The following is a 27,565-nucleotide window of genomic DNA, read 5'->3' as shown; positions in this document are numbered from 1 at the left end:
TATAAAAAAGTCATGCCTCTCACCAATGAAAAAACGTTTGAACATTCATTAATTCTAATCGGTCATTCGAAATCTCATTTTGTCACATAAACCAATGTCACCAAAGGCAGGCTAAAGTGATAATGAGGCATGATTTATCACACTTTATCATATGTTAACCTTCATCTTTATAATGTAATTTTTTGCTTGTACAACAAAAGTAATAGTCATGTTTTTATTATTAGTACTCCTAATTTAAATTTTTATTTAGTTTTTTTAATCAGTAACTAAATTTAATTTAGTTTTACGATTTCGAATATGATAATTTTAAATCGATAACACTTCAACACTACTACTTCTTGTTTAGTTATTGATAAATTAAATGTTTAGATTTATCTACAACAAAATATGTATTTATTAAAAAGTTGCGTATTTAAAACAAAAATAGAAATGTCGTTACAATTCGCCGGATGTTTGTGATTCACGGAATATATCCAATGATCGAAGTAGTGCTTCAACTGAGGGATCACGACCACGGAAACGACGAAAAACTTCAGCAGTGGGTTCTGTGCCACCCGATGAGAGGAAAGTATCTTTAAAACGTTTTCCTATTTCGGAATAATCTTGGGGATTTTGTTGAAAAGCGGCTGAAACATCTGCGGCAATTATTTTCGAATACAGATGTGAAAAATGTGCTGCTCCCCAATCTCCGGAGAAGATGTCCGTCAATGAACATGGATGAGAATCCTTCTTTTCTAACGGCATGCATCGATATACTGGCCACATTTTACGTACAATTTCCAGCCAAAAGTTGTCCGATTGATGTAACTCAATGTCCAAATCAGAAAGATACAGTTCGTGGCATAGATTGTATCCACCCAAATGGGTCTTGAGTAGACCTATATTCTTCGCCAAATCGTCAGATAAGGGTTCATCGGTATCAATATGACCTGATACCGATTTCAAAATAGTGGGATTGTCTAAAAAGTTGGACATGACATAGCCCGATACTTGTGAAGCATCCCATTCTATATTGGAAAGTCCTGCCAAATCAGTAAAGCGTGCTTTTGTCAACAGATGTTGCATGGCAGAACCAAATGTCTTGAATACCATTTTCAAATCGTCTATATTCAAAAGATATGGCTTGTCATTGTTGGGTGCACTGAAGTTAAAGATTAATGCGCACAATGGTGATGACTTTGCGGCTTCATTGCGATTGCGTATACTAACCATCCAGCCATTATTTTTTCCAAATTTGTTCTCCTTCGAATAACAATCGACATAAAATCCTCCAACAGGATGACTACCGCCATTGGAATCACAATCAAAGACATCAAAGTATTTAACCGCTGGCTGCCATACTTGTGCCTCTTTTCTCTCTACGATTTTTATGTTGAACAATTTTTCCGACAGTGAAAATAGCCCAGAGAATACCCTAGGCAATGGGAAATATACTCTTAAAGCTTCTTCGTCGAGCTTGTGTTCGGCCAACAAATATTTTCTCTGCCAATAGGTGACATCAAACAAGTCCAGTTTATGTTCGAAGCCACTATTAGTCGCGAACTGTTGCAACCCTTCGATTTCCACTGACTGAGCGGGTCCAGCAAATTGCAAAAGTTTAGTAAATGTTTGCTTCAGTTCTGATACATCTTTAACCATTTTCGTTTGCATTGACATGGTGGCAAAATTGGGGTAACCCAAAGCGTTCGCTTGGCGTTTGCGTAAACTGCGTATCTTTTCCAAATGGGTACTATTCTCTAAACTTTTGTCCATATAATTGGAACATTTGCGTACATTTGCTTGCCAAATATTCCAACGATGTGTGCGATCTGGACAATACTTTAGAAAACCTTCAACTATTGGTGGTTGTAGTGTAAATTTCCATGGCCCTTGTGTCATTGGCCTATGTTGGTCGATGGCCGTAGCTTCCAACAAAGTTGCAGGGAAATCACGTACCAATTGGTAGTCATGAACAACGTGTGCAAAACTATGAACAGCAACATTCACTTTATTTTTAAAATTAGCTCTTTCTTTGCCTAATTGTATAAGCACTTCCTTAAGACCATTTCGACTTTCGTTGTTCAAAGATAAACCGTTCAAATTGCCTTCCAATAAGTACTTTTGTAAAAGTCTCTTTTCTTCTCCATCTTGTAACTCATCAGGATTTTGTTCCTTCAATACCTCATAGACAACTTTATTGCAAAAACGCGAGGCTCTAGCATTTCTGGCTCTTTCGTGGATATTCATATATGATTTTGTAGGTATCAGGTTGCTATTGCCCAAATACAAAGCTTTTGCTATACCCCACGTAGTATCCAAAGGTCCAGTTGCCTCGTCTAGTTCTCTAAACACTTGACCCAATTCCAATTTTTCATTTTCTTTCATTTCATGAATATCGCTTTCGATTCTCTTCACCAATTTTTCAACAGCACCTGCTTGACTTCCAATTGCACCCAAACAATTCTCTATTGTAATTTCATTAAAGGCTGGTAAACCATCTGGCTTAACAGTCACGTCTCCCGCTTGACCATCCTCTCCAATTTCGGGTACTCTGTAATAAGGAATATTGTTGAGAATTTCTTTGGTTATCAGACAGACCTCATGCCGGGCACAAAATTAATCCACCTTGTACTTACAATACTATGTAGCCATTTTGCTTCGCGGTCGTGTGTAAATATCTCTTTGCTGCTTGGGTTTTAGATAGTTGCTTCAATGCTGTCAACATATTTCCTTTTTTTAATTTATTAAAACTGAAATAGAAATATATTTTATTTTTTTTTTTCACTAAATGCACGAATAAAATGTTTTACACAATCAGAAGCCAGCTGGGAAAGGATGATGTTATTTGTCACAGCTGATCTATAGTGTTGGTAAATGAATAAACATTTGTCAGACAAAAAATTGTGATGTTTATTTTATATTAATCGAATAAAATTTCATTATGTTCTACACATAAAAGAACCTTACCTAAGATTTTTGGACAGACTTAATCGTTCTTTTTACTGATTGTTTATTTTTATGTAGAACAAATCACTTGATTGAACTTTTTCGTTCATGAACAACCCAACTCTAGATTTTTTATATTATAAAAACAAAGTAGATTTTTTTCTGAGTAGCCTACCATTAGACCGTCGGAAGGGTTAACCTCTCGGATATATCGAAAACTGCTCCGACACATACAAAAACCGACATTTTTTACTGTATAACTTCTAAACCAAAAGCGAAAAACAAATGTATACCATTGGAGTTCTATTTTATAATATATTTATGTATAATATTGTGTTTATCAAATGAGTCTCTCAAGCAGTGTTGCCAGAAAAATTTTACCTATGTCCCCAATATGATAATAGATGCCCCCAAAAAATCCCCATTTCATAATTGAAATCCAAAATTTAGTCCCCGAAAACCTGAAATGAAAACAATACTGTATTCTGTAAAATACTGTTTTCGTTTCTATAAATAGGTGAAGTTACGGAAAATTACATGATAATTTTCCAGTTCCAGTTCCAGTCCCATTTTTTTGTACTTTCCATTGATCGTACTGTCCTTCCTTTTTGAGACCAAGAACGATTCAAGCCAATATCAGATACTCTGTTCCAAAGTGAAGCGTATCCTAGAGAGAGCGTATCGATCGAAACAAATATTTGTCCGACGGGGCACGGTCTGGACTATAACGAGGGTGAGGCAAAACATCCCAACAACTTCATTCTAAATACTTTTTAACAGGTATTGCAACATGTGGCCTAAAGTTGTAATGATGTAATATTACGGTTTCATGTCTGGCAACATATTCTGGGTGTTTTTCGGCCAATGCACGCTTCAAACGAATCAGTTGCGTTCGGTGCAGGTTCCGTGTGATGGTCTGTTCAGAATTAGCGCTATGGATATTTGGCTTTGGTGTCGATTGAAGCACGGCCAACCAGGCGATCTCTTACGCTTCGGATTATCGTAATGGATTAATTATTTATCGCAAGTAATGATTCGGTGCAAAAATGATTTTCTTTTATACCGTTCAATCACTATTTCGGACATCCAAAATCGTCTTTCAAGGTCTCTTGGCCTTAAATCCTATGTTACCCAATTTCTCTGCTTTTGAATGAATCCTGCTGCTCGCAAACGTTATGAAATTGCTGCTTGAGTAGCTCCCAATGATTTAGAAAGCTCTTGTCGAGTTTTATAAAAATTTGCATGGAGTAATGCCTCGATCTGCAAACTTGTTTGGCTAGTCTGGGCACTCTTAGTCTTCCGTGTCAAAATCACCACTTCTGAAACACACAAACCATCTCTCGCACTTTGAAACCGATGGAACACATTCACCATACGCTTTGGTGAGCAATCGGTGTGCTTCAGCAGCACTCTTTTTTAATTAAAGAAGTAAAGCAAAACTTTCCGCGTATGACGCTTTGTTGGCAGAAAATTCGACATTTTCGAAGCAAGAAAAAACTTTGCTGTTTACACTATAATGTTCAATAACTAAGTGAGAATAAATGTCAGATATGTACACTTCAAAATGACTTATAAGTTATTGAAAACAAAAACCGCGTTCAAAAGATACGCCATCTATTGTAAATCCCGCATTTTTAAGTCATATTTAATTTTTATTAATTTTTTTAAATTAAATTAGAAACTGTCCTATAAACAAAAAAACTAAATGCCATGTGACATTTAATAATTTTTTTTTAAATAAAATTTAATTACTCGAAATTTTAGTAAATAGTATAAAGTCAAAACAAAACATTTTAAATCTTAAAAATCCCCAAAAATTTGATAAAATGCATGAAATATCCCCAAATTTTTTTAAAATCCCCAAATTATTCATAAAATCCCCAATTTGGGGAGAAATCCCCAAATCTAGCTACACTGCACTCAAGTACATTTTGATTGTATGTGCAATTATTTTACAGATGCAGTGAACCATAAATAGCTAATGTCGAAAAGTGTACTTTTCAAAAATTTAAACAAGATTATTCGAATAATCGATTTCTAGAACCCTGCAAGTAGATTCTACGAAATTAAGTGTTGGTAAATGTTAATTAATTATTTCTAGGAGCACACAACTTTACATGAAATGTTAATTAAGTGGTATGTTAACTTTTGAAAAAACTACTGTTAAATCAATATCAGAAAACAGCTGGGAAGGAAAAACTTTATCTCGCCGGTAGATCAGTTTATAGCCACACAAAATGAATTTCGTAATAAAACTTACAAAATATGCAGCATCACAACAAAATTTACGCAGATTTTCAACCACCCAAATAAACTACACCAATAGAAGACGGGTGGTGGTAACAGGAACGGGAGCAGTTACGCCTTTGGGTGGAAATGTGGAAGAATCTTGGCAAAAGTTATTAAAATGTGAAGCGGCCGTCACAAAATTGGGAAACCAGTACAACGGATTGCCATGCCAAGTCGCAGCTCAAATAGACAGGGAAAAGTTGCCCTTAAACGATTTATTAAGTAAGAGTGATTTGAAATTGATGAGCTCTGCTACACAATTGTCGGTATTAGCCACCGAAGAGGCTTTGTACGCAGCGCAAATTACACCGAAGAACCTTAGTAGTGAGGAACTTGAACGTTTTGGCGTGTGTGTTGGAATGGGAATGTTCGATTTGACTGAAGTTTACGGAGCTTGGCAGCAGCTGCAAAAAGGTTACAATCGTGTAAGTCCATTCTTTGTGCCACGGCTGTTACCAAGCATGGCTTGTGGCCATATAAGCATGAGACATGGTCTAAGGGGACCTAATCATTCGGTATCAACTGCCTGTGCCACTGGTGCTCATGCTATTGGAGATGCGATGCGTTTCATACGTAATGGAGATGCAGACATTATGTTAGCCGGTAGTGGAGAATCTTGCATAGATCCGCTATCAATAGCCGGCTTTTGTCGTATAAGAGCTTTGAGTACATCATTCAATGACTTGCCAGAGAAAGCTTCTCGGCCTTTCGACAAAAAACGTGATGGTTTTGTAATGGGCGAAGGTGCTGCCATATTGGTTTTAGAAGAACTTGAGCATGCTCTTAATCGTAATGCTCCCATATTAGCTGAAGTACTTGGTTATGGTCTATCCGGTGATGCATATCATATAACTTCACCGAGTGAAGATGGAACTGGAGCAACTCTAGCTATGCAAAGAGCCATTAAGGATGCTCGAATTCTACCGGAGGATATAAGTTATGTAAATGCACATGCGACCTCAACACCTACAGGCGATCGCATAGAATCACATGCTATTAAACGTGTGTTTGGTGATCATACCCCAAATATAAGGGTTTCATCCACAAAGGGTGCTCATGGTCATCTATTGGGTTCATCGGGTAATTTAGAAGCTACTTTTGTTATACAGGGCTGTTGCGAAAACAAATTACCACCTTCTATTAATGTTGATGAATTGGATGAAAAGGTTGAAGTACGTGTTGTGACTACACCCGAGGTCTGGAGTGAAGATGGGAGTAAGAGACGTATTGCCTTAAAGAATTCGTTTGGTTTTGGAGGAACTAATGCTTCACTATGCATTGCCAGCTATGTTCGGTAAAATAATATCTCTAGCATTTATTAGAACTTTGTTAAAAGTACATACATATATACAATATCTGTTAAGTTTGTAAACAATTTGAATTTTTGTTTGTTAGTAAATAAATAAATTAATGATTTTATATTTTTATCTTAAATGTTAGTACAGTTCAAGGCGTATTGACCTTGCTGTCAATAATGCTTTAATATTTAATATTATGTATGTATACCTATTGGTTTTATAGTGTGTATATTGAGAACAAAGATTAATTTGTCATCTTTTAAAGTAGAAAGATAAAAAGACAGATATTAAGTACATACCTCTATTTTTTTTTTTATTAAAATGAGAGATTACGCCAAAATTTCTTGGAAAGAAGTTGACAATTTCTGTAATAAATATGAATACAGATTGTTTAAAGATTTTACCACACGTTTTACCTAAAACTACCTACCGCTTTACAGAATGGACACGCACCAAAGGCAACATCAAGAAAAGTTTTTCCGTCAGCCAGAGTATTAAACCATTCTTTTAGGCAAGCAGCATGAAATATTAAACTACAATGGTTGTTATCACACGACACAATGGGAATTTCACCATGTTCGAGTTTATAACAATAGCAAATGTTGCAATATTGATAAGATGTTTGAGAACCTTCTGCCGGTGTCATGGGAAAGAAGCACAAATCGAATATACGTAAAAGATTTTTATGAACATCCAATTCGGCATCCCAATCACGTAATCCCTCGCTATAAACCCGTCTAAGATGAGTAACTTCCTGTGTAGGGCCTATAATATAAACCGACATTGAACTAAGTGGTGAAAAGGGATCAGCAAATTGGACCTTTAGATAAACTTTATCTTTTAAAACAAATAAACGCCAATTCGCCTTGCTAGTGGGCAATGGGGGCTGAACCACATGACACAATTCATCGATGTCAGTGAAATTCTCATAAAATGGTCTTAAATCATCCAAACAGTTTTTGTATTGTTGCAACATCATCGTTAGGGAAGTGGCTTTACCCAACAGTTCATACCAGTCTATACACGTTGGCAGACTATGTTCCAATATTTGCAAACTTGGTAATGCTACTTCTAGATAGTGCTGCTCGTTTAGTGCAAATCTTTTAAAACGAATCAGTGAACAATTGTCATTCAGAACAATCTCATATTCAGAGGGTACATACAGTTTGGCAATCTCCGAGTAAATATTTGTTTGTAATCCATCATTAACACTGGGCAAAAATTGAATTGGAGTCTCTACAGGTTGCACTAATGTTGATAAATTGTCAATTAACTCTTCAACTGACCAGTCTGTGGGTATATCAAGTTTGGCACTAGTATATCTTCTAATATTAAAACTTTGTTGTACTTGTAGTTGGAAATTACTAATGCGTGGGAAATTGGGACAGAATATTTTAATATTGAGCCAAATATCCTAAAAATAAATTTTAAAGTTTTTCATGTACTACAGAACAATTTAATTTTTAGTTCTTACATTGACTTTTAGTGGACCTTGTAAGACAAATTCTTTATTTTTGGATTGTGACTTCACGAGTCCCGGATATTTTAAAAGAATTTTTTCAATATCGGATAATTCACCATTGCTTTCATTCATTTTTACTTCCCGTAGAAACAAAACAAAAAAATTTAATAAATGCAATCACACCTTGCACTACTACCATTAACAATTTTATCACCTATACTAAATAATATAAACATATTGGCGCTTTTTTATGTTTACATTTACTTATTTTAACAGACTGTTATTAACAGATATGTATAGTGAATAAAATGTTATTTGGGAAATTATGTAAAAAATTTAGAGAATTATACATAGAGACGAGACACTCCGATTTGTCAAACAAAAATACAACAAATCATATGTTTGATACAACAACAGAATACATTGACTAACATGTATTTTGTTGTTGCAAGAGATAGGTTTTTGACAACAGACTTGGGTTTTTGACAATTACTTCTCGTCTCTATGTTACCCTATGGGGGTTACTTTCTATTGCGATGCGAAAGCAAGTTCGTTGCGAAACGCAAATGCGATAAGAACACAATTTAGTATTCTGTATCGTGTACGAAAACGCTTTCGCTACCAGTGTTGCTTATTTTTTAACTTATTTTACAAAATAAACAATACCGAAATGAAATGTCAAAACTTGAAAATGAAAAATAAAAACATTTTAAACACATTTTTTTGCGATGCGAAAACGCAATTGTTCATTTTTTTTTTATTTCGCATAGCAATAGAGAATAATAGGACCTGGGGCACAAAGTATATACTTTGTGCCCCAGGTCCTACTAGCTTAAGACGTTTAACGTTATGCTTAATTTACGAATCATAGAGAATTGTACATACATAGAGATGATTTTTAGAAAACAAAGTGTTTTCAAAAACTTTTAATTTCCTGTAAAAATGTACTAAATTTCCTATTCGATATCGAATGCCATAATCTCAAATAAGAAAATTATGATCAGTTTTACTCGATATCTAATGCGGCCCCTGGTCTCGGTGGACCTTTCGGTGGAAATGCCCATGTGGATCCATATCTTATATTTCTATTTTATGTAAAATATTCACTAATTGCACCTCCATTGCTCTCGACCACGGCATTTAAACGATTTTAATAGTTTACGGGGAAGTTTCAAAAGGAATGTTGCCCCATTCCAATCATTGTCGGTCTCGAAAGTTATCGGTATTACATTCGATCTAGAATTAAATTCTTTATCGATTAAACAAAAAATTACATTGTATTTTATAAGTCAAATGGACCTTTTTTGTCGTTTTCAAAACCAATTCCGACAATGATTGGATTCTATGACAACCCCGTATAATTGACCATAGCCTACATCCGAAAATCACTTTTATTTTAATAAATCGCATATAAAAAACGATATTGAGATAAAATTCGACTTTTCTAGGTTGAGTTTTATGCGATGTTCACTGTTCTGATAATGGCATGTGATATTGATCTAAATTCATTGATGCTATTACAGCAGTTTTCTTCCTTATTGGATAATTGTTTAGCAACTTCCAATATGATGTAAGAGTGGATTTGGTTGTGTTGTGTTGAGTGAATGTATTGTAGATTGCAAGTAGTTGGTTATGTCATTGTAATGAACTTGTTACTTGAATTTTCATTGCCTCAAATATTTTCTTTATATTGATAAAGACAGATAACATTTCATTGATAACTATTGCACATAAGAGTTTTTATCGTATGGTTTGCGGAAATTTCATTAATATTTTTTTAAACTCAGATTGATTAAAGAGAGGGAATGGTCTTGATCATCAAGACTGGCACTCTTAATAATGTCATTCCCATCTGCTATCTCATTCTTAAGTTTCTGACGGGCTAATCTTAATATTGATCTTTTCTTTGTTCATAGTCATGTGTCATTTGCTTTGTTTTCTTGTAATTTATTCAGCTTGTTTTCTTTTCCTTCAGGTTGTTTTTCAGTTATTTTTGCTCTTAATATGTTGATATATTCTGAAGATATTAACTCTGATTTGGCATTGATAAAGTTTTGGTTATCATTAATCCTCTTATGCTTTTTGACTACTATCAATCGTGGTTCTTTATGGGGTAATTGATGTAAGCATTGCTAATGGATTTTTTTTATTATCATATGATTTTCTGCATACTTAGTCATTGTCATGTTAATTTATTTCCATTCCGTTGTTGTGGATTTTATGAGACTGTCTTGACTGTGTTATGTTTGTGAATTCCTGAAATGTTGTTTAGTAAGCTGTGTTACGTGACCGTTATAAGGCACCACGATAATTCGCTCACCTGACAGCTCATTATCGGACTCCCTCTGGGTATGAATTCCTCCCATCATCGTGGTCCACGGGCCGTTACAATAAAAAAAAATGTAAAAACAAACATTAAAATTTACATCAAACACACACTTTTTTTTTGAATCGGGAGCATGATGTTTGCTCCAGTCGCCCTCCCTTCCATGGTCACTTGATCCCCCAACACATTCTTGTAGTGACCCCATAAACTCACTATTCGGATACCACCACTCCCTTTACTTGTCTCCCCTTAACAAAAAAATAATTTTAGCCAGACATTCTTTGTTATATGTATAACCTTCAAAACATGATTTTTATTCTAATTTTTCCTTTTTCCTATAACTACTAACAAATAAATTTCTTAGATTTTATATTATTTAATAATTATTTACAAAATTTCAATCGGGATACTTATATATGTGAGTGAACAAAAAAAAAAACTTACAACAATAAAAAACGTTACTTTGAATTTCATTTGAAAAAAGATTTTTCTATTTATATTATATGTATCCCCCTGTTGATTTATAGACTCACTTAGCAGTCACAATCGGATGCTATTAATTATTTCCTACTTTATTTATTTTTTTATTTCCGTTTCTCATTAACTTCTTTTAGGCCTGAAGGAGCTCCCTAAAACCTAATCGAAACGAATCACAATAACGAACACTGAAACGAAATGCTGACACGAAACCAACAGAACGACACCGAATTAACCCTTTTCAAATAAAATTCCAGACGAAATTAATAAAACACAACATTAATAAATAAAACCTAAGATTATCTTAATCTAAACTAAATCCTAAATTGTAACTATTATAGCTGATAAAAAAAAACTTATTATTAAATAGTGGCAACTGTGTTCCTTTTTTTTCTATTTTTCTTTGTTTGTCTTGGCAGCTGATAGGGTGAATTCTCCGAGAGCTCACTCTAATATTCAATAATTATAAAATTGACAACTTTATTTACTTTTGTTACCTGGGATTTTAAATACAAATTCTGGAGAACTTTGTTCATTTCCTTATGTTCGGTCTCCCATGAATAATTGCTAGCCCTGCCTCCAAGGGAGGCCCGTTCCAAACTAAAAAATATTTTAAAACTGTTGTTGAACCAATTTTTTTTTTTTTAAACACATCATGTAATTTAACTTACGTTCTCCTTTTACTTTATTTATTTTTGGCAGGGATTATTATATGTATATGATTTTTTTTTAAACGCTTGTAATTTCTAAAAAAAAAACATTCACATTAATGAAAACTTTCTCACGAAACTATTTTTTTAACATATACATACTTCTGAATTATTTTCTTAAATGTAATTATTAAAAAAAAACTCCCAGGGAATATTTATAATTTTGTTTGCAATTTAATTTAAATTTGTTTTCATTTCGAATAGAATAATTCGTTATATGTGTATAGATTCTTTTCTTATTTATTCCATTTAACACAACCACTTCTCTTTCCTTCGTGAATGCTGTATTATTAAAATGCCTCGTACTTTTTTACATCACCATTTCACTTATTTGCGCTATTTTCATATAATACAAAAAAAATATGGCTGAGACAGTTCAAAGTCCAAACTATATGTCAAATAACAGAAACATTATCCATCCTTATTCCTTTTCATATATATTTGTCCCTTTTTAAAAATAACGTATAACAATTTCAAAATTACTAACAAAAACGGTTAAGAAAAAAATTCATTCATACATTTTTACTATTTTATTTCTCACAGTATCATTATACTATCATGTGTGTTGTTATATAATCTGGCAACACTTTGTTTTTTTTTTCTTCTCCTTTATCCATTCAACTATTAAACAGACCATTAACATTTAATAATCAAAACAAAGTACGACAGGCAGCATGGATGGTAAGTATTAAAATAAATTTTTGTCAAAAGAATTTTAATTCAAATTTTTAATTGTTTATTTCAGAATTTCATTCCTGGAGGTTGGTGATTTGGGTATGGTATGTATTCGTTCCTCGATATTTTCGTATACATTTCTAATGCCTTTTCTTCACTTTCAGCAGAGTCCGGGGTTGACTGTGGTATGGCTCGGCCACTTGAGCGTCTTCCCTGCCGCCGATAAGGTCACTGGGATTGGCCATCCCTATCGCAATAGTGACTTATCACAGCTAGAGCCGGAAAAGAGGTGGGGTTAATTATATGGGAAAAAAAATAATATTCTCATCGTCTCTCCCCATGAACATATGACCTCTTTCCATTTTATAAAAACAAATTTGTTGGCCAATTACATTTGCCATTCACCTCCGGCAAGCAAAAATAAACAATGGGCTGCCAGAGATGTTTCACATAGGGGGATATTAAGTACAGTCAGCCCCTGTGTGTCGCCGGTTCTTTTTTTCATAAAGCCCTCCGCAACAAAACACCGAATTTAACAAGGTACGAAGGAAAATATGGTGTGCGAGGGTTATATCTTTTCAGAACGTGGGGAACTCCCACGCCCTGGTGTCTCAAAAGCCGGGCAAACCAAGCGTCAATAATATGACTGAGTGCTATTTTAATTACGAAAGGAGCGCCGATTCCTTTTTTCGCCTATTTTGTCATCATATTAGGGAAGTTATTGTGACAAAAATTATCGTATGATTTTACTTTGTTATAATTTTTTCTTTTCAGGTACAACATCACGTCCCTCTTATAATTAGTAAATATTGCACTGGATTTATTGCACATCGGAACTATTTCTGTAAGTTTATTTTGTTAAAAAAAAACGCTACATAATATGAATAGAAATAATATCTATAATATGTCAGGTACATTGACTTATAAATATAGGACAAAACAACAAACATAAGTCTTATTTCCTATACTAATATTGCACAATGACTACATTATCACAGATCGATTTCCATTCATTATATTGCACGCTTACATCTTTATATCCTTTGTATGAAATATTCCAATAGGCTTTCCTTGCATATTCTCCAGTTCATACATACTATTTCCTATAGGTTTAATTATCCGACATTTTATAAATTTTTTACAAAATTTAGAGTTTATGTTCTTACTGAAGTCACTTAGAATCGTATTTCGCCTGTAGACCTCTTGACCAGGGATAAATTTAACGTTACGTGCCCTCTTATTATACCTCTCGGCACTCCTCTCATACGCCTCGTGCATATTTGAACGAATTTTCTCCCTTATTAAATCAAGTTTTTCGTTTCCCTCAAGATTTTCTATTCGATGGTCGGTTAAAGAAAGTAATCTGCGTGCCAGTTTATAATCGGAACCATTCGTAAACATATGCATACCGAAAAGGGCAAAGAAGGGGGAAACGCCGGTCGCTGCGTGAACTGAATTCCGCAAGGCACATTCTATCTCGGACAAATATAAATCCCAGTCCCTGTGATCCTCCTTTAGATAGGCCCTAATTGCCGCCAAAACCGACTGATTTACCCGCTCTGAAGCATTTGATTGAGGGGAATAAACAGCGGTTTTCATATGGTTAATTTTGTATATATTAATCATATTCTCAAATGCTTTCGATGTGAACTGAACACCATTATCGCTGTGGATCACTTCCGGCACTCCAAACTTATGAAATATTTCATGGGTCATAAATTGAACTACATTACTCGCCGTAGCATCTTTCATTGCCTTGAGAAAAGTGAATTTCGAGAAGTGGTCCACAACGATAAAGATGTAACAATTCCCACTTTTCGAGCGCGGATATTTTCCTAAAAAATCGATATATAATTTCTGAAAAGGCCTATACGTCTTAACTTCATGACCAATTTCTGGCATCATTTTATGGTTGACTGGTTTAGTTTCCTTACAGATTTCACATGAATTAATATATTGCCTCACTTCAACAGTCATTCTAGGCCAATAATAGAACCGTTTGATCCTTTCCAATGTTTTGGCTATGCCACCATGGGCAGCTGTTCCTTCCGAATGAGCTCTTTTAATCATGGTCCGTGTCAAACTATTCGGAATCCATAATTTCCACAAATATTGTTCCCCGATGTTTGGATCTAGAGTGCTCTTTTTAAAAACTTTACCGTTACTAACTTTTAAATCTGGTAGCCGATCTTTGTTCTCTATGACATTTTTAATAAGTTCAAGATATTCCTCACTTTCGAACTCAATGGTTTCTAAGTCTAGGAAGTCTTCCGTATCAACACTTTCTATACCAAACGCACCTTCTAGTGGAGCTCTTGATAACATATCCGCTACCACATTTTCGGATCCTTTTCGATGTTCGATCTCAAAATCGTAAGCCTGGAGCTGTAGCGACCAACGTGCTAGCCTCCCGCTGAGATCTTTTAAGGTCATGAGCCACTTTAAACTGGCATGATCCGTAATTACAGTGAACGGCATCATTTCGATGTATGGCCTAAATCTTTTTATCGCCATCACGGCCGCGAGGCATTCTTTTTCCGTCACGGAATATTTCCGCTGACATGAATTCAATTTTTGTGAGTAGAACGCAATAGGGTGTTCTTCTTTACTGTCGTTCAATTGGTATAGAACGGCTCCTATGCCATATTCTGAAGCGTCACACTGAACAAAAAATCTTTTGGAAAAATCTGGATGCCTTAAAACTGGTGCTGAGGTTAATGCTCTCTTGAGTGTTGAAAACGCATCTGCAGCTTCAGGTGTCATTACAAACTTTTTAGCTTTTCTTAAGGTATCTGTGAGGGGCGCTGCGATAGTTGCAAAATCTTTAATAAACCGTCTGTACCAGCCGGCTGTACCTAAGAAGCTTCTGACTTCTCTCGTGGTCTTAGGCAGATTTATGTTACGTATTGCAACTATTTTTTCTGGATCAGTCTTTAACATGCCTCCTCCAATTATAAATCCAAGATACTTAAGCTCTTGGTAGCAGAATCGCGACTTTTTCAATCCGATTGTCAAGTTCGCTTCCTTTAGGCATTTTGCTACCTCCTCTAATAGTCGTAAATGTTCTTCGAACGTGCTAGAAATTATTAATAGATCATCCAGATAAATGAAAACATTATCTTTTAATCTCTGCGGCACTACCTTGTCCATTAATCTACATAAACGTTGTGCCGCATTACATAAGCCGAAAGGCATCACTCTAAATTGATACAGCGGGCGTCCGGCAACTGTAAAAGCTGTGTATGGTTTACTTTCTTGGTCCAATTCAATTTGCCAAAATGCAAACTTAAGATCGACGCTACTTATGAAATATGTTTCGTCGATGCGGCTTAATATTCCATCGATATTTTGCAGAGGATATGCGTCTTTTACCGTCAGGTTATTCAGTTTTCGGGCATCAAGGCAAAATCGATTTTTCCCTGGTTTACGGACTATTGTTGTCCGATTACTCCACGGACTTTCACTCTCTTCGATCACCTTGAGCTCCAGCATAGTGTCTATTTCTTTATATGTAATTTCTTGTACCGCGGGCGAGATGGGATAGTATCGGTCCTTGACAGGTACAGCATTGTCCACTAACTTTATTGAATGTTTCTCGAGAGTAGTTAACCCTAAACCTTTTTCTTCAAATGTGTTAAAACTCTTTACTACCTCATTTAGTAGATGTTGTTGTTGCTCACTAAGCTCATGTGGCATCATTACATAATTTGGTTTCTCTTCCACTATACTGTTTTGAACACTAACTATGTCAAGTTCGTCCATTTGTGTCACTTCAGGTATCAATTTAAATAGTTTCCAGAAATCTATTCCAAGATATAACGTTTGTTCTAATTCAGGACAAAGATACAACAGCATCTTACGCTCTTGATCTTTGTACTTAATAGTTGTATTTATTTTCCCTAAGATTCTATATTGTTGACCACTGGCCGTTTTCACGTTGTTCAATAATGGGTGAACTTCGATATCTAATTTGGACACTAACTCCCTACAGCCCTTTCCTAAAATACTTACTGATGCTCCTGAGTCCAACAATCCTCTGATTGACGTATTACACATCTCTATATTCACAAAAATTCGGGGATCATCTGTCTTCAAATTTGCCCTAATCAGAGATTCGATTACCAATTTTCTTAAAACACGTCGTTCCTTAAATTTCCTACGAGTCCTTAAAATTCTATTAGGGATTGCCCTCCTTATTGAATCTACGCTAAAAATTCTAGATCTAACCTTCTCATAATTCTCCTTTCTCTCTTGCAGAGGGAGATAATGCCTCATTTGAGGTAAATATTCTTTATCATTTATGCTGTAATTATATCTTGTAATATTGTTATTGTCTTCCCCAGATACGCCTCTTAATTCATTGTTGCTTTTTCTGTGGAGGTTTCGGTACGACGTGGGGCTCCCATCGTTCCCACGCCCCGCCATTGGTTTCCCTGTTGGCAATGTGGACATTTAGGCGTAATGACTCCTGGCTTTCCACAGCGATAACAAAATAGTGTTCTTTCTGTGGATGGGCATTCCATGAACACGTGACCTGGGACTTTACAGTTCCAGCAGGTCAGCGATTGTTTTTGTTGTTGCTGATGGTTAAGTTGAATTGACGCTACTTCCTCTGAATTTTTCGGATGATTTTCCTCGGGTTCTTGGTAGTCCAGGTGATCAATATACACTTCATTGACTTGTCGTGTAGGTTTGGCCGGAAGTTGAAAATTTCTTAGTTCCCTTCTGGGAAAATTTCGTTCAGCTTCATTACATTCGATTCGAAGCTGCTCTACTGACGACACAGATATTGGATAGACAATTCTTCCAACACTTTCCTTAACGTTTCTTTTTAAAATTTTTATCATATCATACTCAGGTAATGCTTGAAATAATTTCGCACGCAGTTGACTCATTATTTGAAAGTATTGGTCTATTGATTCATTAATGTTCTGTCTTCTTTCAACTAGGTCACGCATTATCTCAAAATTGGATCTTGATGTTTGATATTGACTGAGTAAAGCCTGCTTAAGCCCTGACCATTTCACGCCGAAATGAGTTTGCACAAATAACCAGTACCAATCTTTTACGGGACCTGATATCAACAAATGAAAATCTCTCTCCAATTCTTCTACTGGTATTTCGTATTGGGCCTGAAGGCGTTCTATACGAAATATAAAATCCTCAACGCTCATACGCGAAGTATTTCCATCAAAATTCAGCCCCCATTTATCTATACGAATCCACATTTTATTTGATGTTACATTTGGAGTTGCGGAATTATTCGGATGATTGTAATTGCCGAAAGCACAGCCAGTTTGCATATCATTATTCAACATATTTCCTCCAAACGGTAAGTTTCCCGCATTATTTTGACACATGTTTGTAACTAACTGAGCTCCTTCCATAGATTGGGGCGTTTGAGTAATATTATAATTGGGTCGCGGCACAAAATTTCTAATTGTATTACGCACCGGTAGATTTGTTGTTATACCATTACCTGTTGGGGTGCGATTGTTATTTACTGACAAAAACTGATTCGCACGGTATTCATTATTCGTCGGCATGAAATTTTGATCGGCACTAGGTGGATTGATGTTATTTACATTAATGGCTGGCTGTTTACTGTTACCTGCAACATTATTAGTCATTGTCTGGTTAATACCTAATGTTCCATTATTACGGGTGTGAATCGTGGAAATATCCTTTACGGCTTTCATTAATTCTCCTATAGATTTTCTAACACCCTCCATTTCCCCCTGTACCATACTTCTAATTTGTTCTTCCAAAGATTTTTGTACTATTAAAGCCTCATCTGCTACCAAATCCCTAACTTCTGGTGCTATTTCGTCGCCTACCAAGCTATTGTTAGCGGATGTGACGCGCATTGTAGGTAAACTAGCAGACGTGCTCGGATTTCCCGTCGTTATAGTCCTGGACAGATCAGTAATCTGTCCTTCGTTCGATTTTTTATTATTTTCATTCATATTAGACACGGGAGGTTTCATTCGACGTTGCTTAGAAGACAAATGTGGTATTGTTCTATTGTTATCGAATTCAACTTTCCTTTTCCTATTCGATTGAGACCTAGTTGCCACGTTCATACCCTTTACACGAAGGTCTGATAAATCGTTACAAATAAAATTCTATAATATCAATTATTAATCACTTTACTAAACAAAAAAAAAACATGCATACCATACAATTAAAATTCCTATAATCTATACATATAAAAGCTATCTTATTATTATTAAAATACTGTTGAATTTCGGAAGTAAACAAAAAAAATCTAAACTAATGATTTTGTCCTTTTTCCTTCTTTTCATTCGTCTTTTTTTTTTCTCTTTAAATTTATTATTTATATGACTGGTAATGACTAATACTTATATTCTCATCAATTTACTTTCTTTCTATAACTTTCACAATTTCTATTGTTAGGGGTAACATAATAAAGGTAGTGGTGCTTTTGGAGTTTATCGTTTATTAAATCGTTACATTGACCCTCTTAGTATTTCAAGAGCTTCTTCAAAAAGGCGTGTAAATCATAATTTATCATCAAAAAAATCAAATAATCAATTCTTTAGTATTTTCGCAAAAAAAAAAAATGTTTTTTTGTATACCAAAGGTCAGTCATTCTAATTCAATCCGATACTACAGACCTCTAGGACTTTGCCCCGAACGGCTATCGGTTATTACGAATGCTGCTTTACATCTGAGTTATCAAACTGAATCTACGAATATAGAACGAATCGCTAGGAAATATACAAGTACTAATAAGACGCAACTTGCAAGCCTATGAACCCCATTATTTCCTAGGTAGAATTTAGAAGTAATTCATTCTGCTTTTCCGAACTGTAGTGTATTGGAATCTCTCACATCGGACTTTAGGTCAACAACCTAAACGGTTAAGATTTTTCCTATACTCCATTCCGAGTACACAAATGAATACTGTGGGCTATTGCAATTTTCTAGTATGTTATGGTTTAGTATGTAGGTCTTGACACACTCAGACACTATGTGTCTTAAAGCTTTATAAGCTGAATTTCTTTTCGTTTGGGCGCCATATTGTTACGTGACCGTTATAAGGCACCACGATAATTCGCTCACCTGACAGCTCATTATCGGACTCCCTCTGGGTATGAATTCCTCCCATCATCGTGGTCCACGGGCCGTTACAATAAAAAAAAATGTAAAAACAAACATTAAAATTTACATCAAACACACACTTTTTTTTTGAATCGGGAGCATGATGTTTGCTCCAGTCGCCCTCCCTTCCATGGTCACTTGATCCCCCAACACATTCTTGTAGTGACCCCATAAACTCACTATTCGGATACCACCACTCCCTTTACTTGTCTCCCCTTAACAAAAAAATAATTTTAGCCAGACATTCTTTGTTATATGTATAACCTTCAAAACATGATTTTTATTCTAATTTTTCCTTTTTCCTATAACTACTAACAAATAAATTTCTTAGATTTTATATTATTTAATAATTATTTACAAAATTTCAATCGGGATACTTATATATGTGAGTGAACAAAAAAAAAAACTTACAACAATAAAAAACGTTACTTTGAATTTCATTTGAAAAAAGATTTTTCTATTTATATTATATGTATCCCCCTGTTGATTTATAGACTCACTTAGCAGTCACAATCGGATGCTATTAATTATTTCCTACTTTATTTATTTTTTTATTTCCGTTTCTCATTAACTTCTTTTAGGCCTGAAGGAGCTCCCTAAAACCTAATCGAAACGAATCACAATAACGAACACTGAAACGAAATGCTGACACGAAACCAACAGAACGACACCGAATTAACCCTTTTCAAATAAAATTCCAGACGAAATTAATAAAACACAACATTAATAAATAAAACCTAAGATTATCTTAATCTAAACTAAATCCTAAATTGTAACTATTATAGCTGATAAAAAAAAACTTATTATTAAATAGTGGCAACTGTGTTCCTTTTTTTTCTATTTTTCTTTGTTTGTCTTGGCAGCTGATAGGGTGAATTCTCCGAGAGCTCACTCTAATATTCAATAATTATAAAATTGACAACTTTATTTACTTTTGTTACCTGGGATTTTAAATACAAATTCTGGAGAACTTTGTTCATTTCCTTATGTTCGGTCTCCCATGAATAATTGCTAGCCCTGCCTCCAAGGGAGGCCCGTTCCAAACTAAAAAATATTTTAAAACTGTTGTTGAACCAATTTTTTTTTTTTTAAACACATCATGTAATTTAACTTACGTTCTCCTTTTACTTTATTTATTTTTGGCAGGGATTATTATATGTATATGATTTTTTTTTAAACGCTTGTAATTTCTAAAAAAAAAACATTCACATTAATGAAAACTTTCTCACGAAACTATTTTTTTAACATATACATACTTCTGAATTATTTTCTTAAATGTAATTATTAAAAAAAAACTCCCAGGGAATATTTATAATTTTGTTTGCAATTTAATTTAAATTTGTTTTCATTTCGAATAGAATAATTCGTTATATGTGTATAGATTCTTTTCTTATTTATTCCATTTAACACAACCACTTCTCTTTCCTTCGTGAATGCTGTATTATTAAAATGCCTCGTACTTTTTTACATCACCATTTCACTTATTTGCGCTATTTTCATATAATACAAAAAAAATATGGCTGAGACAGTTCAAAGTCCAAACTATATGTCAAATAACAGAAACATTATCCATCCTTATTCCTTTTCATATATATTTGTCCCTTTTTAAAAATAACGTATAACAATTTCAAAATTACTAACAAAAACGGTTAAGAAAAAAATTCATTCATACATTTTTACTATTTTATTTCTCACAGTATCATTATACTATCATGTGTGTTGTTATATAATCTGGCAACACTTTGTTTTTTTTTTCTTCTCCTTTATCCATTCAACTATTAAACAGACCATTAACATTTAATAATCAAAACAAAGTACGACAGGCAGCATGGATGGTAAGTATTAAAATAAATTTTTGTCAAAAGAATTTTAATTCAAATTTTTAATTGTTTATTTCAGAATTTCATTCCTGGAGGTTGGTGATTTGGGTATGGTATGTATTCGTTCCTCGATATTTTCGTATACATTTCTAATGCCTTTTCTTCACTTTCAGCAGAGTCCGGGGTTGACTGTGGTATGGCTCGGCCACTTGAGCGTCTTCCCTGCCGCCGATAAGGTCACTGGGATTGGCCATCCCTATCGCAATAGTGACTTATCACAGCTAGAGCCGGAAAAGAGGTGGGGTTAATTATATGGGAAAAAAAATAATATTCTCATCGTCTCTCCCCATGAACATATGACCTCTTTCCATTTTATAAAAACAAATTTGTTGGCCAATTACATTTGCCATTCACCTCCGGCAAGCAAAAATAAACAATGGGCTGCCAGAGATGTTTCACATAGGGGGATATTAAGTACAGTCAGCCCCTGTGTGTCGCCGGTTCTTTTTTTCATAAAGCCCTCCGCAACAGCTGTCTTGGTGTTTGGAGTTACATTTAGTGTTTGATTTACGTGTTGCACTAGTGCAATTGGTTGAGGCGCCAAAATAGTATATATGTTTGAAGTTTAATTTGCGGATAGTGTGTAGACATTGATTTGTGGACTGTGATAGGTACCTTTCCGGTGAATTTATCAGTCTCTCATGAACTTATTCGAACTTGTTTTGATTATTGTTTGAATCACTTATGATATTAGGATTTGAGTATTGTAATTGATTATTAGATATACACCCTTTTGATGACATTGTTTGTCATATAGGTTGGTCCCTCTACTGTTTATATCTCTGAAGGTGGTATCAACTAACAGACATTCAGTGACTAATATTTATATATACATATATTTGGCCCTTATAGTTTCTAGGTTGTACTGAGTACCATGTTTTCTCTTTTATATGGTTGATTATTTCTGTTACACATATACTTATCAAATTTCTTTTTTCCTAGTGGAAACTAGTTTTTCTTATCAAGTTGCTAATTTACTGACATCAATTAAAGAATCATTATCTAATAATGATGTTTTATAATGTAATATGTTTGAGTTTAAGTTTTGACTTTGTTCAATTTTATTTATAATATTTATTTAATTTATATCATAATTATTTAATTTATTTTATATTTAAATTTTTTAATGTAAACTATTTTTTTTTAAGTAGAAATTTATAACCGATTATGGCCAATAGGCTAGGTTGTTGAAAATAAATAATAATAAAAAAAAAAAAAAAAAAAAAACAACTTTTATAAATACCATATAAAGCCCGCAAAGCTGGCGTAAAACGCCGTAACGCCTTAATGGTAATATTAGTGAAAATGTGTTTGTATGTCTGACACCGAAAACGCTTGATGGAAAATCTAAAAATTTTTAGTTTTAGCACGCACGCTTGATGCCACATTTTGATGAGTGTATGGTGTTTTCCCATCAATCACGAGAGGTTGATAAGTGCGACTGATGAAGAGAAAAATTACACTCAAATTTTTTAAACCTGGTTATAGTTTAAAAATAAAACTTTTGTTGGAATTTTTTTCTTGTATTTGTTGTAACCAAGTATAAAAAAATCAGAGTGTAATTTTCCGTTTTTTTTTTTAAATGAATATCCTTTATAGTATACACTCAAACCTCGTTTTATGCGATTTTTTTTTATGCGAATTTGAATTTATGCGGTTTTTAAATTCACAATTATTTTTTTTTTATTTTAGTCATTACAATTTCTATGTGAAATGGCAACACTGAAAAAATTACGCGCCGGCGCTAGAAAAACTATTTTGAACTTAGAACTCTGTTTTTTATATATATTTGTGGGGAAATACCGTTTTTAATACGAAAAATATTATACATATATTTAAAGAAGTGATATTTTTATATAACTGAAAATTAATAAAACAAATTGGATTTTATTTATTATTTGAGCAATGTAAGTTTATAAAAAAAATACAAAGAGCGTTTTTATGGTAAAAATTGCAACCTTTTTTTAGATATTTATAGTTATGGAGAAAAATAAAAAGAGGCAAACGATCTCATTAGAGAAAAAAATCGAAATTTTGGATCGTTTATCAAAAGGAGCGAAATGCACTGCGCTGGGGAAGGAATACAAATTGGGGGAGTCAACAATAAGATCGATTAAAAAAAATGAAGAGAGCATCAGAAAGTCGGTCATTTGTGGAACAAAGTTATCATCCAAAAATACATTTTATTCCAGAGATACGACAATTGAAAAAATGGAATCTTGCATCGCCCTTTGGATTGATGATTTAACAAGGAAAAGAGTACCAATCAGTGGGTACATGATAAAAGAAAAGGCTTTAGTATTTTATGAAAAAATAAAACTGACAGAGGCTTCTACTTCCAAATTTGGTGCAAGCAATGGTTGGCTGACACTATTCTTAAAAAGAACAAATCTACACAATGTGCAGATTAGAGGTGAATCAGCATCAGCCGATGAGGAGGCCTGCGCAAATTATCCCGAGCAATTTAAAAACATTATTGAAAGTGGAGGGTACAGTCCAGAGCAAGTTTTCAATGCTGACGAGACAGGCCTTTTTTGGAAAAAAATGCCAAGTAGGACGTATATTGCAAAATTAGAAAAACAAGCAAGAGGTTTTAAAGCAAGTAAAGAAAGATTAACCCTTTTACTATGTAGCAACGCTTCGGGAGACAAAATGTTAAAACCGCTAGCTATAAATAAATTTTTAAAACCACGAGCTCTTATTGGCAAAGATTTAAAATGTTTGCCTGTTCACTGGATGGCAAACCATAAGGCTTGGGTAACATCCGCCATATTTTCTGAATGGTTCTACAAATGTTTTGTACCTGAAGTTGAATCTTATGCAAAAAAAAAGGACATTGAATTCAAAATTTTGCTTCTTGTAGACAACGCACCTGGACATCCTCATTTGGAACATCCGAACATTCGAATTGAATTTTTGCCCCCCAATACTACCAGCATTCTTCAGCCTCAGGACCAGGGAATTATCTCTACATTTAAAAAACATTACATTAAAAACACATACAAAGTCATTTTGAATAAAATTGAAAAGGAAGACTTAACTTTAAACGAAGCTTGGAAGAAATTTTCTATTTTTGATTGTATACTTCAGGTTGCTTCCGCCATATCAGAAATAAAGCCGAAAACACTTAATGCATGCTGGAAAGCAGTATGGCCAAATTGCGTTGGAAACGGTCATGAAAATGAAATATCTGCTTTAACAAATGAAATTTTAAGCCTAGCTCATCAAATTGGAGGTGAAGGATTTGATTCACTTAACAATCAGGACTTAGAAGAACTACTTGTAGAAGAACCATTGTCTGATGAAGACATTATTAATTTAACAACCAATATTGAAGAAAATCCGTGCGAAAATAATGTTGAGGAAACTGTAGAACCTCTTACTTCCCAAAAAATTTTTCAAATTCTTAACAAAGTGGCTATTCTAGAAAACGAAATTCTTAATATTGACCCCGATACGGAGAGAGCAATAAAGCTCCAACGCGGACTTGGCGATCTTTTTTCAGGATACCAAGAGTTGTATAAACAACTATTAAAAAAGAAATCACAAACATTAGTGACAAAATATTTCCAAATTAAAGAAAAAAATACAGCTCCTGAAAATTCTTCGCCTGAACATATTGAACATATTTCTATTGATGGAGATGATGATATTCCAGATGATAATAATATATCATTTACATCTAGTGATGCAAGCGTTTTAGAATTTTTTAGCAATTCTGATTCTGATTTATAAATCCTAGTTCAATTGCTTTGTAATATAATTTTTATTTTTTAGAAATGTATATATTTTAATCATTATTTGAAATTCGTGTTATTTATTCATTGTTTTCTTTCTTTTGCTTTATTTTTTTATTACTTTAGTGAATTAATAAAATTTTTGTTGATTTTTTATATGCGTTTTTGTATGAGTTTTATTTCTTTAATTTGGATTTATGCGATTTTTTTTAAATGAAAAACCAATTAGTGGTTTTTGTATGGAGCTAGTGTTTTTTTTTATGCGAATTTGAATTATGCGACTTTTTGCGAAACGAATTAATCGCATAAAATGAGGTTTGAGTGTATTATATTTACACTGACATTTTTAAATACACTTTCAGCACAAAATATAATAGAGAAAATGCTTGCTTGACGGGTCAATCAGCAAGTGTTCATGAAACCATTAAATACATGTACAGGAACGACAAACATTTTTATTGAAATAGAAAAATCGAGAAATCTAGCGCTTGCACCAAATTCTAATCAATTTTAAACGATTTTCGGCTCGAGTTTCCTTTTGCATATATTATTATGTATTTTTTTTAATTGGCACAGCAAGAATAAAACGAAATAAATATTTTTTACATTTAAAAGTATATTTTTTTATTTTTAAGATGGTAATGCTATGCTAAAGTTTTTATTTTATTTTAGGTTTCATTTTTATTATTAATTTTAACCTTAAACGCCTTTAACACATGGCTGTTTTAATAATCCATTTCATTTCGCTCTATTAACTTAATCAAAAAGTGAAATTTTTCCTTACTTTTTATCATTTATTTAATAATTACTTTAAAAAGTAAAGGTATTTTAATTATATTGTAAAATATATTAATGTATATATTATTATTTGTTGTTTTTTTTTAATATAATTTTTATATATTTTGAATGTTTTGTTTAATGCTAGTATATTAAGTTACAAGTTACAACTATTAAATGTATATAAATATTATTTGTTTTCTGTTTATTATATTTATATAAATGAATTAGATTAATTTGGTTTTTATATAAATAAAAAAAAATATTATATAAAAAAGTAAATAGAAAACGTGTAAAATAAAGTAAAATTTTGTTTACATAAATTTATATACATACACTATAAATATATTGTTTTATTATGTCTAATAAAAAGTTTAAAATAATTATCAGAGTTATGTTTATTTTAATTATGAATAAATTTAAGACATCGTCCTAAAAATACGTATTTTCGGTAACTGAAACAAAGTTTATTATAAAATAAAAATATATAACCAAAAATATTAGGAAGACAATAATTGAAACAATAAAATAAGAACACGTTTAATTTGATTTTTCAGTTTAATTTATAATATTTCGGTTTAGAAAATACATATGTAACAAATACAAATTTTTTTAAGTTGAAATAGGTTTACCTAACCCATAAACTGAAAACCCCAAAAATATTAAATTATTAATAATAGACAAACACAAATTTCACAGAATTTAAATTTATAGTATATAAGATAAATGAGTGAAAATTAAATTCTGAAACATTGTTTTTGATATTAATAATAACTAATTGGATAATTAAACATTTTAAATTCAATTCGCCAGATACTTGCATACAAATTGATTCATACAAAAATATTAGGATTTGATTTCATTCTTCTTTAGATTTAGGGTTTTTTATTTTCTAATACAAGAATGTTGAAAAATGTCAGCTATTAATGGATTAAAATATTTGTGTTTTAGAAAGTTATTAACTATTTTTATTATAAATATTTGATGATGCTTCTATTTAGAAATATACGTATTTTTTGTTTCTTTATTAAAATTCGAATTATTTATTTTTGTTTTAAATGTAAAAAATTGTGGGAGGTTTTTTAAGTATAAAAATAATTTATATTTTCTTTGTTTTATAAACATTTTATGTGATGCTTCATATATCTTTACTGTTTTGTTATATGATTTTTATGTAATAATTTCATTTCTTTTAAATCGTTGAACATAATTTGCCTGGTATAAAAAAATTGATTGATATCAGTGGGGGTTTGAAGTTGAATGGATTCCATTAATTGACATGCTATTATTAAGTGAAATAAAAAATAATAATTATTTGTTGTTTTATTTAATCTCACACAATAAATTAAAAAGTTGACTCGTTTACAATTCATTATGTATTTTCAAAAAGTATTACATACCTAATACCATAGAGCGGAAACTAGAAAATAACTTAAACAAAAAAACTACTCAAAATTATCACACCTACGAATGTTTCTTTTTGTTTTCACATAGTTTATTTTTACTAATACATTCTCACCACTTAGGTTTTTGACAGGTGAGTTTCCGATCTATGTGTATTTATCTATGATTAATTCACAAGCCACAGCCGTATTTAAAAAAAACTCTAGTGACAAATGTTTCTCTTTAACAGGCAGTATAAACATGACAAATATTTATCATAATAAACCTCAGAACATCGTATATAAAGAGAAAGTTTATGAGATATACGTGAATGTTCTAGTTTCCTAAAGATTTTAATATCACATGAAATCAAGATTTCACACGATATTGATATGATTGTGTTATATATTCCTCATGAGGTTCACAAGTGAGTTTGATTACTATTTTATGTAATTTATGCCATGTAGCAATTAAATGTGTAAACATCGTGGAAGAAGGTGC

The 27,565-nt window shown here is 33.0% G+C and overlaps 4 protein-coding genes across 4 annotated transcripts; 2 read left to right on the top strand and 2 right to left on the bottom strand.

Moving 5' to 3' along the window:
• Nucleotides 1–364: 364 nt before the first annotated feature.
• Nucleotides 365–2,758, bottom strand: LOC135963721 (uncharacterized). Its single transcript, XM_065515685.1, has 2 exons — nt 2,616–2,758; nt 365–2,530 (listed from the first exon to the last, which is right to left on the bottom strand). Exons 1-2 carry the CDS (start codon nt 2,702–2,704, stop codon nt 436–438), a joined length of 2,184 nt encoding a protein of 727 aa, XP_065371757.1. The 5' UTR covers nt 2,705–2,758; the 3' UTR covers nt 365–435.
• Nucleotides 2,759–5,109: 2,351 nt separating this feature from the next.
• Nucleotides 5,110–6,633, top strand: LOC135963720 (3-oxoacyl-[acyl-carrier-protein] synthase, mitochondrial). The gene has a single exon (XM_065515684.1). It carries the CDS (start codon nt 5,163–5,165, stop codon nt 6,510–6,512), a length of 1,350 nt encoding a protein of 449 aa, XP_065371756.1. The 5' UTR covers nt 5,110–5,162; the 3' UTR covers nt 6,513–6,633.
• Nucleotides 6,634–6,805: 172 nt separating this feature from the next.
• Nucleotides 6,806–8,106, bottom strand: Fancl (E3 ubiquitin-protein ligase Fancl). Its single transcript, XM_065502472.1, has 3 exons — nt 7,987–8,106; nt 6,943–7,926; nt 6,806–6,877 (listed from the first exon to the last, which is right to left on the bottom strand). Exons 1-3 carry the CDS (start codon nt 8,104–8,106, stop codon nt 6,842–6,844), a joined length of 1,140 nt encoding a protein of 379 aa, XP_065358544.1. The 3' UTR covers nt 6,806–6,841.
• Nucleotides 8,107–22,815: 14,709 nt separating this feature from the next.
• Nucleotides 22,816–25,060, top strand: LOC135956671 (tigger transposable element-derived protein 1-like). The gene has a single exon (XM_065507224.1). The coding sequence runs from the start codon at nt 23,148–23,150 to the stop codon at nt 24,900–24,902; it is 1,755 nt and encodes a 584-aa protein (XP_065363296.1). The 5' UTR covers nt 22,816–23,147; the 3' UTR covers nt 24,903–25,060.
• The last annotated feature ends 2,505 nt before the right edge of the window (nt 25,061–27,565 follow it).

This window comes from Calliphora vicina, chromosome 1 (genome assembly GCF_958450345.1).
Source record: "Calliphora vicina chromosome 1, idCalVici1.1, whole genome shotgun sequence".
Classification (NCBI taxonomy): domain Eukaryota; kingdom Metazoa; phylum Arthropoda; class Insecta; order Diptera; family Calliphoridae; genus Calliphora; species Calliphora vicina.
The sequence above is the reverse complement of the archived record's forward strand: the minus strand, read 5'-3'. Positions and strand labels throughout refer to the sequence as shown.